General features: G+C 40.2%; 2 protein-coding genes across 3 annotated transcripts; both read left to right on the plus strand.

Moving 5' to 3' along the window:
* The first annotated feature begins 1,121 nt into the window (after positions 1 to 1,121).
* Positions 1,122 to 9,642, plus strand: zdhhc23a (zinc finger DHHC-type palmitoyltransferase 23a). 2 transcript variants are annotated; one of them, XM_039617971.1, is made up of 5 exons: positions 1,122 to 1,798; positions 2,851 to 2,978; positions 3,937 to 4,575; positions 5,870 to 5,950; positions 6,145 to 9,642. In XM_039617971.1, the coding sequence occupies exons 2-5, from the start codon at positions 2,860 to 2,862 to the stop codon at positions 6,416 to 6,418; spliced, it is 1,113 nt and encodes a 370-aa protein (XP_039473905.1). In that variant the 5' UTR covers positions 1,122 to 1,798; positions 2,851 to 2,859; the 3' UTR covers positions 6,419 to 9,642. The 2 variants fall into 2 exon arrangements, with proteins under 2 accessions (XP_039473905.1, XP_031615956.1); XM_031760096.2 differs by having other exon boundaries at positions 1,125 to 1,798; positions 5,783 to 5,950; positions 6,145 to 9,638.
* A 416-nt stretch (positions 9,643 to 10,058) lies between these two features.
* LOC116336191 (lipocalin-like) lies at positions 10,059 to 11,735 on the plus strand. Its single transcript, XM_031759992.2, has 6 exons — positions 10,059 to 10,278; positions 10,643 to 10,782; positions 10,896 to 10,975; positions 11,084 to 11,197; positions 11,310 to 11,411; positions 11,513 to 11,735. The coding sequence occupies exons 1-6, from the start codon at positions 10,186 to 10,188 to the stop codon at positions 11,530 to 11,532; spliced, it is 549 nt and encodes a 182-aa protein (XP_031615852.2). The 5' UTR covers positions 10,059 to 10,185; the 3' UTR covers positions 11,533 to 11,735.
* Positions 11,736 to 11,787: the final 52 nt, after the last annotated feature.

Here is an 11,787-nt window from a genome sequence, read left to right on the forward strand (position 1 = left end):
CATCAGTGGTTTTCCATGATGTTTGCAGCAAACTACCTGTAAAGCAAAACGAAAAACGGGTTCTTCTTTTCTCTTTGTCAGTTGACAAATAAAGATGATTCATGTTATTCTCTTTGAAAGCATCTTAACTCGATATGTGATACTTTAGTACATTAGCGCACAAATATATGACAAGGAGATGGACTGATTATTACATTTATTTGTCATACTGCATTATCAGCATCTTAGCAGTTTGCTGATGCACAATCTTCAGCATTCGCTGTTGGTTCAGTGTATTTCCCTAGCATTAAACCCTCTAAAATAGATTAGAGTCGCTATCTCAGGTTCCGGGCTCCATTAGGACTAATGGAAGCGTAACCCACCGGAGAAAGAGCAGCAGCTTTTCTCTGCATTGATTCTGTCCATCCAGTGCAGACATTACCAGCCTATAGCTCATAATGCACCTGCCCCTCTTTCTCTTATTCTTGAATTAGTAATGATTCATGGGGCAGTGTGTGTAAAGAGGACATTAACAAAACTGTAAATGGATTTGCTTATGTGCAAGCGAAAGTGGCATGGTTAGACTCAAAGCATGTCTAACCTTTTGTTTTGCCAGGATGACCATTATTTCATTATTTAAACTGTTGTTAGTAAAAGTCATACTGGCTATTTTGTCTCTGATAAGATATCTTATGGGTCCTAACGTCTGTCTTTCAGGTTCCAGTGTGCTTTCCCCTTTCACTGAGCTGCAACAACATTTCATTTTAAAGTTGGTTGATGCTGCAGAGTGACCCAGATCAAGCTGAAGTTGGATAAACTGTCTGCTAAAGTGTTCATAGGCATGAACATGTGTTATAACTGATGTGAATAAGGACCTTGGCTCCAGGTGAGAAAAGAAAACTTCCCTGCATGGGTCACTGAGCGCACCGTTAGTGTCGGTGTCCAGTGTCGTCGCACGAAGAGTGCAATGTGTACCGCGCAGGGCTTTATGAGCGTGAACACAGAGGCCTCCCGTGCGCCTTTGATCACACACACATGCACTCTTCGAGAGTTTTCGGTGGGTGAGCCTTAAGGTCAGGTTGCTTGTGGGAGGAAATATGATGCCAGAGGGTGGGGCTGCCCCGTGGATCATCGCTCACTCTCTCATCTTTGAGTGCCTGTCATGTTTCTCATACGCACCCTCGTTCAGCTCAGCGTGGATTATCAGGGCTGCTGTTGCAGCTTTTGAATACCTCAACACAGCCTCTCAGCTGTGGGCAGAGGTATGAAAAACTCCTGGCTCTCTCTGGCTCCCTCAACCAAATGAGGGAGGGCCTATATTTGCCAAGCACGCCAGTATTAAAATAAAAAATGGTAGCTGATGGAAGCTGTAAGGCAGAAGCAGGCTGAGTATCCCCGAGAACGACTTGTGAACTATTTAATGACATGTGAGAAAGATAGTCTTTGGAAATGTGAGCTGGCAGATGCAACACAATATCAAGCTACTTGTCAGGACTTCAAGTTGCCTTCTGTTGGGACGCTTCCACCATGGGAATCCAAGAAATGAAAACCATCTCACTGCACTGATTCGGTGTCGCCACAGCACCATCGGGGCAGGGACATGCCAATTTCCTTTTTCATCACAAATGACTGATGAGAAACTAGGCTGCGCTTTTCTTTTTTTCCCCTTCAGTCACTCGCAGAAGAAGCCTGGTGACAAGGGGTCATCTTCTTAAGCATTTTCCTCTTCATTGTTTGCTGTGGATGGCGTTGCTCTCGTGCAGAAACTGTGAATTTTTTTGAGCCAACGTGTGTTTTGTTTTTGCATTGGAGACAAAAGGTAAGTCAACACAATAAATCTTTTCTTTGTGAGTGTCCCTTATTAACAGTTAACACCTAGAAGTATTAGATAGTGCTAATTAAGTTATTACTGAATAATAACAATCTTTAGCAGACAAAGTCTGATTGCAATAACTATTTTTGTCTTTAAAATTATTTTTTTCTGGAAATTCCTGTATAGCTGTGTGTCCGATGCCACATAATAAGGCTATAACCACAGATACAAATCAGACTAGTGTAATAACTCACACAATAACTCAAAGACATCTCAGAGAGTTTTAGTCTTCGGTTTGCTGGCCCAGATAGTTTGTCCCTGCGGACACCGTGGCCTTGTTTCAACAAATTACATTAGAAGCTCTTGGGGACATAATAAGACTGAGAATACTCTGATTATGGAAATGATATGTTTTTTTTAAACAGGGATCTTTAGAGTTACAAGTACAGGTCATGTACGCATTGCTATAATCTGTTTAATACTGTATTTGTTACTCTAATACAGAATATAAATCTTTTTGTGCTGTTATAGTATTAATAGCATCAACGAGTATGAACACAAATATGCTCTATGTGTTGTTATTGTCTGTGTTATGTTGCTGTTGCCACTATTTCCAGGTGTCTTTTCTGTTATGTATATTGAGAGCAAAGAAATATCCAGAGCACTTGGTCAATAAAGCTGATTCTGATTATATTTTTTGTTTTTCCTTATCTTGTGCAGTTGTTTATGCATGTTTTTTGTATTAGGTGTCTAAAACTTTTTGTGATTTCTTGTATTTAAAATATAATCTTGAAAACAGATCCTAAATTTGTCAGCACTGTTACTAATTCTCAAAAGCAATCTACTTAGAGACCAGTAAGGTAGGGTGAGAGCTGTGTGTGCGTGAGCATGTTTGCTTTTCTCTGTGCACTGCAAGTTAATTGTGGGGTCTTTCAAGGCCACGTAAGGAAACAAGGAATCAATAAAGGCTCTTTGTTTGGATAGTTTTTATTGATCATGACAGTGGCAATGATTAAAAAAGACAATGGCCTTTTTTTTTGTTAAATCTCCATCTTTAGCAGGCCATTATGCAATGGCAGAAGTTAAAGCCCCCGGAGCCAGATGATCCTATCTGTTGCTGTGAATGCGATCTCTACCAGTACGGATGTTGCTGCGACTGCGAGGATCTGGATGAAGCCTTTAACAGGTATGGAGGTGTGAAGAAATGGGTGAATAAACTAATAATCAAGGAGTGTGTGCTGTATGTGTCGTACTGTTGTTAGAAAGCCACACAAGTAGCTGTTGTTTTGTTATATGTGGTCACTAAGAAAGGTTGGACACAAACCAGATACAAAGGAAACAGAAAATAGCGTGAGATTTTATGCTATTAGTTTATTGGCTTTCTAAAGAAAGCGAGAGGAGGTGATACCATTCTCATGTCTGTCAATGAAACATGAAACGAGTGCCAACAGCTGGATAACAAGCTTAGCTTTAAGACTGGAAATAGTCCACGCACCCACACTGGTTTACTGGCAATGTGTCGTGGCCAAGAAACAGATGAAGTTTCTTTTTCTTCTTCTTTGTTTTGCACAGATAAATAAGATCAAGATGAGCCTTAGCTGTGCTGGTAGGGAGTCTACTGACTTCTAATAAAAATGAATAAAACTTTCAAAGAGAAAAGCAAAGATGCAAATTTACCATATATTTATTGTGATACCTGAATTATCATATTAAGTCTTGTAGCAGGATGCTGTTATTTTTTATTTAGATTTTTGAATTATGTAAATTCTTAATAATTTGCCACAAACAAATTAACTTTACTTCCTAAAAATGTGCCAAAATTAACAATGAGAGAGAAAAGGAGGGCACGTATCATTTTTTCTTTTTTCTTTCTTGGTTTTTTATTAGGCCGGCCCCTCTTATTGGTTAGAGTGGCTCTAACAGCTTTCTCAGAACGCAAAAGCCTTATCTTATCTTTCCTATTATTCTAGAGTCAAAGCAAACTATCGTGTATGTCTCAAACCTGAAAAGCCAACTATGCAATAATTTTACCTTGCATGCAGCTCAAGAACTTGAAAATAAATTCCATCAGTGAAAAGGGAAATGAGTAGACACATGAATAAACATTTGTCTAATTATAACTCTATGACCACTGTTCTCTGTAGGTGGCTGAAAGACAAACCTTCTAAAAGTACATTTCAGTCTCCTGTATTTGGTGCCATGGCTGACAATCTGGAAATTTCCCTGATCCCCGCCCTGCTGATGCTGCCTCTGCTGCTGAAGGTTGCAGCGTTGCACTACCTGCTGGGTATAACCGTCCTGACAGCTCTGCCTGGCCTGGTGCTGTGGTACTACTATGCAACGCACCGAAAGAAGAGACGCACCCTCTTCTTCCTCACCCTCGCATTGTACTCTCTGGCCTACATGTATTACCTCTTCATCACAGAGATTTTACCGCGTGGGGACGTCAGCCAGCTGCAGGTGTGCACCGTGACCTCTGGGATGATCTTCACTATAGTCTCTCTTATTCACACCAAGAAAGGCCCAGGATTTGTGACTGCTGCCCTTCACGACTCTCACAGTCACAGTCAGGAGGATAAAAAGGAGTCCACACAAGTAAATAATGGATCTATCCAATCACCAGCCTCTCCCTCAGGGACACCAGCAGAGCTGCAAACCCCAAAGGAGGGCCTCGGAGCAAAGTGGAGCAGGTGTCCTTTGTGCAAAATAATGCGACCACCGCGGGCTGGTCATTGTCGAACCTGTGGCTCATGTGTCCAGCGTCTGGATCACCATTGTATCTGGTGGGTCTGACTTCACGTCATATTTCCTTTGTAAGCAAAGCATTGTGTGTTTAATATTCAGTTCAGGTTTATTCAGTTGCCTCAAGGTGTTTTAGACTGTAAGGTAGAGATTCTCTCGAAAAACCCTCATAATCATAATGGTCCCTGCTGAGTAAGCACTATGCAAAGGTGGGAAAGAAAAACTCCCCTCTAAGAGGAGAGAACCCCCTGGCAAATCGGGCCCGGGGTCACAGACATCTGTCATGACTGGTTGTGGGCGTATTGGAAAGAGAAAAGAAGTAAAACAAGAGAAAAGGCAAAAAAGAGGGTACATGGAGTCAGGAAAAACCTCAGAGTAAGGGAAAGATAAAGCAAAAATGACTTTTTCATCCCCGTCAGTACTGTCACTGCAGTGTTTTTTGGAATAATGGAGGCAGGTAGGGAACTTATAGAATAACATGATAATAATTAATTACAATAGTCCAGCCAAGGAGTAATGAATGTATGAACTAGTTTTGTGGCATCATTCTGAGACTGTATGGTTCTAATTTTATATATTAATATGCAGATGAAAAAAGTGGTACTGTATATTTGTTTCATATGAAGGACACATCCTGGTGAAAAACAACTCCCAGGCTTCTCATAGTGTTGCTGAAGGCCCTGATAATGCCATCCAGAGTAAGTGTCTGGTTAGACATCATGTTTCTAAGATTTATTAGGGCCGAGTGCAATAACCTCAGTTTTATCTGAACTTAACGGAACTCTCTTTTACATTTCCCCACACTAGAAAAAAATAGAGTTTAATTTTAACATTAGATCATAATTTAGTAAACACATGATGGGCCTCATCAGGCCATAAACACATCACATGTCATCAAGTTTTCCATAATCAGTTCCTTTTGACAGATTATGATAAACATACTCCAAAACTCATGCAGATGGATTTAGATTTTTTTTTATTAATATTATTATTTTGTTTTGGGGACATCTGCAAATGAGATTTTTTTTCTGTCACACTGACTCCTGCAGAGCGCTCAGCCAAGAGGAAAAGCTCATGGGCTTATAATGATAGAATAATGTAACAAGATAAATCAGGTCACTCAGTCACTTCTAAACTAGTTAAAATCCGTAAATGTAGCAGTTCTGTCATTTTATATACAGCGTGATAGTGAGCTATACATGTAACCTGGTCTCTCTGGTGTTGTGTGTCCCTGTTGAGATGTTGTAGGATAAACAGCTGTGTAGGACAGGCAAACCATCGCAGTTTCCTGCTGACCCTCTCTGTGTTTGTGTTGACCTCTCTGTACGGGATCAGTTTGGTGCTTTGCAGCCTCTGTCCTCGTCAGTATCTAATGACGGCGCTCTTCTACTGCCCCGGCGTCTACACTCAGTCTAGGTACAGCACTCTATATGTTTTTTTCTGCTGCAGCGTTGAAATTGAATAACTTTAATCACTAAATAATTATTTCAGTTCATCAATGACATTTTTAATTACTGTTTTTGGTGTGTTTTTCTTGAATTTGTCCTGCCAGTATGAGAAGAAAAGGCAGGTTATGTTGCAGTAATGATTTGTTCTCCTTACTTTTACAGCACAGCACTTTGCTTTACCTGTGCGTGGTACAGCAGCATTGTCGCAGGTGGACTGCTTTACCTCTTGGTGACACAAGTTCTCAATATCAGCTTTAACGTGACGGAGCGAGAGGCTCAGCTGGCTCTGAGGAACAAAACGGGCCAGAGCCGCCTGTGGGGACTCGTTGTTGACACAGGAGAGTATTCTCGTGGCTTCTATCAGAACTGGGTTGAGTTCCTCACCATGACAGATGCTTCAGCTTCGTCTCGGTCCAGCCTTACTGACTTGGTCTAGTTGTGCTTAATGCACTCGGTGACATCGTGGTAATATGCATGGATGAAGAATTAGAGTTCATATTTCTTTTTCAATACATTCCAGGATTGAGGTATTAATATGAACATGTTTTTAATGACTGTTTAAAGATGCATACGTGTGTTAGGGGTTTGGATTTTTAGCACCATTTTCTGCTGAAGCTTTTGACCCGGACACATGCAAGACAGTCTGTGGATTTTGTGCCTTTTATAAAATTTAATCAAAGACTGCAGACATTATAGCCTGCCTTTTTATACACCTGCAGAAAGTAAGAAGAATATGTTGTCTTTATAAAAAATAATCTCACTGCATGCAAGTCAAAAAAATCTAATAAACTTCAAAATGATACAAAAAAGGAGTTCAAATCAAAGAAGATAAACCAGAAACCAAACTGCTGGATTCAAGAATGGATAGCTTTCCTTTACTATTTTAATATCCATTAGCAATGTGGGAAAAATACAAAGTCTGGCCTTAAGATGGTATCAGAGGAAAAGCCAAAGAAAAGCAAATGGTCACTTTTGACCCGTTCTGCAGACATGCACTCAGTAAATACTGACATCACTAAACTGGTCAAGTTGGAAATTTAAAAAGAAACAAAGATAAATAAATAAAAATTAATAAGAGGGCAAGAAAAACAAGTTATGGAAGGATCTGCATCTGTGAGAAGAGGCCTAACTAATACAGAACACAGAGGCTGGCTTAGCTCAATGTAAGATGTTAAAAAATGTCTAAAATATGTTGCATGTGATGGTTAGAGCAAGTACAAAGTTCATCACCTTGGTCACAATAAAATGTGCGTTTTGTGCCTTTTTTTCTCTGCAATGTGCTGCATTATTGTGTGTGTTTTTTAACAAATGTTTTTTGGTCTTTACTGACCCACGGTGCCTTCAACACTGATCTACAAATCTAAACACACACGCCAATTCTTTCTCTAATTATTCAGTTATAGATAATAATAATAATTTATGTAAAATTCTGCAATGTCAAACTGTTAAATCACTGTTCTCAGTCATACAGCATAGTGTGAATTGAAAATGAAACCCTATCTATTCTACTGTAATCTCCAGTCTCAATTTTCATTGCACACTTTTCACTATTTAGCATTATTTCTCATTATCCACATTTTGGGTGGAGCACATCAATAAATATTCTTATACCGATACATTTCTTCCATTTGAAGGCGTATTTCATCCCTATAACTTCAGTGCCAGCACTTTCAGTCGCAGCTTTTCCTCTGGTGCCACCCTCAGGCCACTCTGTGCTTAACATTAACAAAAACACCCAACAACATTAATATTAAGTCTGTTGCTCGGTCAGTTTGTCACTTTAATGTAGTGGTGTAACAGAGCTACAGCAATGTCTTGATTCTAGGTTTAAACAACCAGTCTCAGCAAGGGGTTAAAGTAAGTATAAAATACAGTTTCCTTAAAACAAATAGAATTCAAACATGGGGGGAAAATCTAATCACAAAGAAAAAATATCTGTGTCCCTTCACAAAAGAAATAAGTGGGGGTGGTGGGCTGGTTGCTTCCTTAATGGCAGTCCTCCCACAGCTACCACTATGGGTTAAGTTGGTAACACACTTTATCCAAAGTCAGCACTGCCTTGAGATTTGGGCCACAGGAAAACTGAAAATGACAGGGCTATTCAAGTACTCATCAAAATCCAATCTACATATCAAATCCAAACACACAAACAAAGACTGAAGGTCTTTGCTTCTGCAGGCAAGGATTTTATATGCCTCACATGCCTGCACCCAGAAACACAGAGGAATGAAATGTGTTTGCTACTTTCAGTCGGTTCACAGCAGGTTTAAGACATTTGAGGGAAGTCATTGTATCACTGGAAGACTTCCCAATATTAAACCTATTCAGCCTAAAATGAGGGAACAAAAACACGTAAAAGACGATTGTGTTGGTGTATCCATCACTAGTGCCAAGTGCACATGAAGAGATGAAAAAGGGGGATAAACAACACAATTTATGCATAATTTATAGCACTGTACAAAGTGTTAAAGGGGGGCGGAGCAGATGTCGATCAGTTGTCCATCAAAATCTTGTTGAATATTATAAACGTGGCATTTTTAAAACAGGATAATTTAAAATGCAATTTTCAACAAATGTCAGCAAACAAACACAAACTAACGCTTACTTAAGACGACTAAATTAGGACAACTTCTTCATTGTGAGCATTTCCCCGGGAGAGAAAACAATGTCAGACATCTTCACTCAAATTAGGCGACATCACCCACTGCCTGCAGTGCAGGCAACAGCAAATGGAGCGTTTGATTAGCACAGGAGTTACATTTACCACCTCCTGCATCTTCCATGTGAAGTATGGGAAACTGCAGCAGCCTTCTCACCACCGAAGCATTCACATTCGTAATCCTTTGTAATCTTTGGGACTGATTTCATCCAGCAGCCAGCACGCTGACTTGCTGGGCTCGTGTTTCCCTAGCAGTCAGAGCTTACCGGGGGGGTCACTGACTGGTATCTGGCCTAAATGCAACAGTAATTAGGTCACAAGAAGGTAACCCTTATGTTTTAACCAAATTACCAGAAGGCCACAATCTGTGAGTAGTGAACAAACAAACAAGTTCAATCTGGACCCAGATAGATGGGTGATGGATGGTGTGACACTTTCATTCTTGTAACATAAATGGTTGTTATTTCAAGAACCATTGATTACCTTTTGTAGTGAACAAGAACAGAGTGAACTTTGAGATTCTTCATCACTGAACAGCAGCGGAAAAAAGGATTCTACAAACTTATTTACTTATCACTGTTAGCTTATCCAGGGAATCATTTCAGGTTACTACACAGGGAAGCGTGATTAGGAATCCAGTTTGTGAGCCATGTGTTTTGTCTGTGCGCGTTACTGTCACATCTGCTGACAGCTACGTTTGATTCTGTGGTCTCGGTCGCAGAAAGCACTGGAGTTTAGCCGCAGCCTTGTTTACCACTGTGGATACACTGTATTTTGTTTCAAAACAGATTTTTTGTCTCCACTCAAGCTGAAATTTAATTACTACTTTATTTGGTTTCCAATTCTCTGACATCCCATCTGATTTGTTATTCAAATTTTTGATTTTTAGTTTTTCTGTGTTTCTCCTGCCAGCTGTTTGCTTTATATCTCTCATATGGTTCACTGAATTCTGCTTTTGCGTGGTTAAACTTTTTGGTTGTGAAACCATGCATGTAGGTTCATGTGTTTGAACCCATCCCCGAACCAGGGTTTTGTGTAGGTGTGTGTTAAAGGAAAATCCCAAATGGCAAACTGCAAATATAAACAGAACACAATGAGACAGCGTAATAAATCACATGTACATGGGTGAACGTCTCGAGAGAGAGAGTCACACAGTGTACCTTTTTATTCGTGCATTTATAGTCACTGGTGCCCACACAACAGGGCGGCGTATTTTCGCTCTTCTCAGAAAAATGACTATACAACAGTATGTAGCTATCTTACTGGAACATTCCGTTCCTCTTTTTATCAAGACATGTTACACAGGCGTGCTCTCCCGCCCAGCAGGCCGTCCAAGGACGAGCTTCCGGCAAGCAATATGAATCACAAACAGCAATGCATTTAATAAAAATCTTTTTACAGTGTGTGTGCGTGTGCTGGCCTCGAGGGAAGAGGTAATCTCCCTCGGCTATATAAAGGGAGTCAGGCAGAACCTCAACAGCACACTTCCAGATCTTCATCCACACGCTCCCACATCATCATTTCTTCACTCATCCTCAGCAGCCATGCATTTACTTCTCACTCTGCTGGGAGCTATGCTCTCCTCCCTGATGGTTTCTTCTGAAGTCCAACCTCAGGCAGACTTTGACATACAGGCGGTAAGACAAATGGCTACATTAGTATTTATTTCTATGATCATTGTATTTATTTAATTCCCTATATTGTTTGTAAGTCCAGCAGCAATGCATATTCAACTTGCTTATACGGTTTTGGCTTTTCTCTTTTTGATTTTTGTGTTTTATACTGTGATAAATCTTATGTTCATGAACAAAAAAAATGTACCTGTCTTCAAAAACAAAGAAAAAGAAGAAGGCACACATGAAGTGTTTTTTTTTTTCTGTCTTCCAAAGCTTACACGAGTTATTAAAACACACTTTTTTGTAAAGTTGGTCACAGAAAGTGTTTCAAAAACACTTCAGTAAAGTTTCTAACTCCTGATGCTTTCTTCGCATGTGCCCACAGACCGCAGGTAAGTGGTACCTGATTGGAATTGCCACTGATGCCCAGTGGTTTGTCAGTCACAGAGCCAGCATGAAGATGGGCACGGCCATGATTACCCCAACTGCTGACGGGGATGTGGAGGTGTCATATTCCAGTCTTAGGTAAGTGTGAGGGCATAGACAAGGGACATTTAAATAAATAGGGAACATATATATGTATATACATATGAATGACAACATGTGAAAGAATTAATGTTTTAGTGATCTCTTTGCAGCCCTGATGGCTCATGTTGGAGAATCAACAATCTGGCCAAAAAAACTGAGATACCCAGAAAGTTCACATACACAAATCGGCGTGAGTGCACCCACACACAGAGAAAAGCATGATTGAACCATCTGGTATGTTTGCTGTTTCTGCTTTCATAATTTCATGACCCCTTTTTTGCTGCATTCCCTTTGTCAGGCTTGGGGTATCTCGGTGACTTGCGCATGGTCGACGTGAAGTATGACGAGTATGCCCTGCTTCATTCCATCAAAACACAGGAGAAAGAAAGCTATGTTGTTATCAAACTATATGGTAATATGGCATTTAGCTCTGATTCTACACTCTGCTCAATCCATTTTAACCTGTTCTGCTGGTCGGTAAAGCTATACCCGCTGCAGCAGATTTACATCATCTGTTTTCACAGGGCGTGGTGTGGACCTCAGCGCTGAGGTGCAGGAGAAGTTCATTCAGTTCTCCCTGCAAAGCAGCATCCAGCCTGAAAATATTGTCATCCTTCCCAAAAACGGTACTTTTACCTCTGAGATGTTTTATTTAAAATAACTGCAATCAAGAGTGATGTTATGCACTGATCACTTCTCCATTTTCTTTACATTTTCCTCTCTATAGATGAGTGCCCAGCTGCCTAACCTTGTGTCCAGGTGATCATCTCACCGAGGAGCTTTGACTGTTCTGAAAATCTCAAGTCGATGACCTGAGACAGTTTGCTTTTTACTTTACTATCTCTGCTCTTTCATTATTAAGAATGCTCATAATATCACCAAATTATATTCATCACTTTGCATTTATCCACCTGCTGTTATAACCACACAAATAAAAAGGCTAAAATCTTTTGATTTATTCAATTTTTAAACAAATACCTTGAAGTACATCCAAAACCATCC

This window comes from Oreochromis aureus, linkage group 10 (assembly GCF_013358895.1).
Source record: "Oreochromis aureus strain Israel breed Guangdong linkage group 10, ZZ_aureus, whole genome shotgun sequence".
Lineage (NCBI taxonomy): Eukaryota > Metazoa > Chordata > Actinopteri > Cichliformes > Cichlidae > Oreochromis > Oreochromis aureus.

Bases quoted from the DNA above. Each gene is read 5' to 3' on its own strand.
- zdhhc23a (XM_031760096.2), top strand. From the start codon at position 2,860: ATGCAATGGCAGAAGTTAAAGCCCCCGGAGCCAGATGATCCTATCTGT. The intron at 2,979-3,936 runs GTATGGAGGTGT...TGTTCTCTGTAG, and splicing joins CTGGATGAAGCCTTTAACAG to GTGGCTGAAAGACAAACCTT. The intron at 5,951-6,144 runs GTACAGCACTCT...TTACTTTTACAG, and splicing joins GGCGTCTACACTCAGTCTAG to CACAGCACTTTGCTTTACCT.
- LOC116336191 (XM_031759992.2), top strand. From the start codon at position 10,186: ATGCATTTACTTCTCACTCTGCTGGGAGCTATGCTCTCCTCCCTGATG. The intron at 10,783-10,895 runs GTAAGTGTGAGG...ATCTCTTTGCAG, and splicing joins GTGTCATATTCCAGTCTTAG to CCCTGATGGCTCATGTTGGA. The intron at 11,198-11,309 runs GTAATATGGCAT...CTGTTTTCACAG, and splicing joins TGTTGTTATCAAACTATATG to GGCGTGGTGTGGACCTCAGC.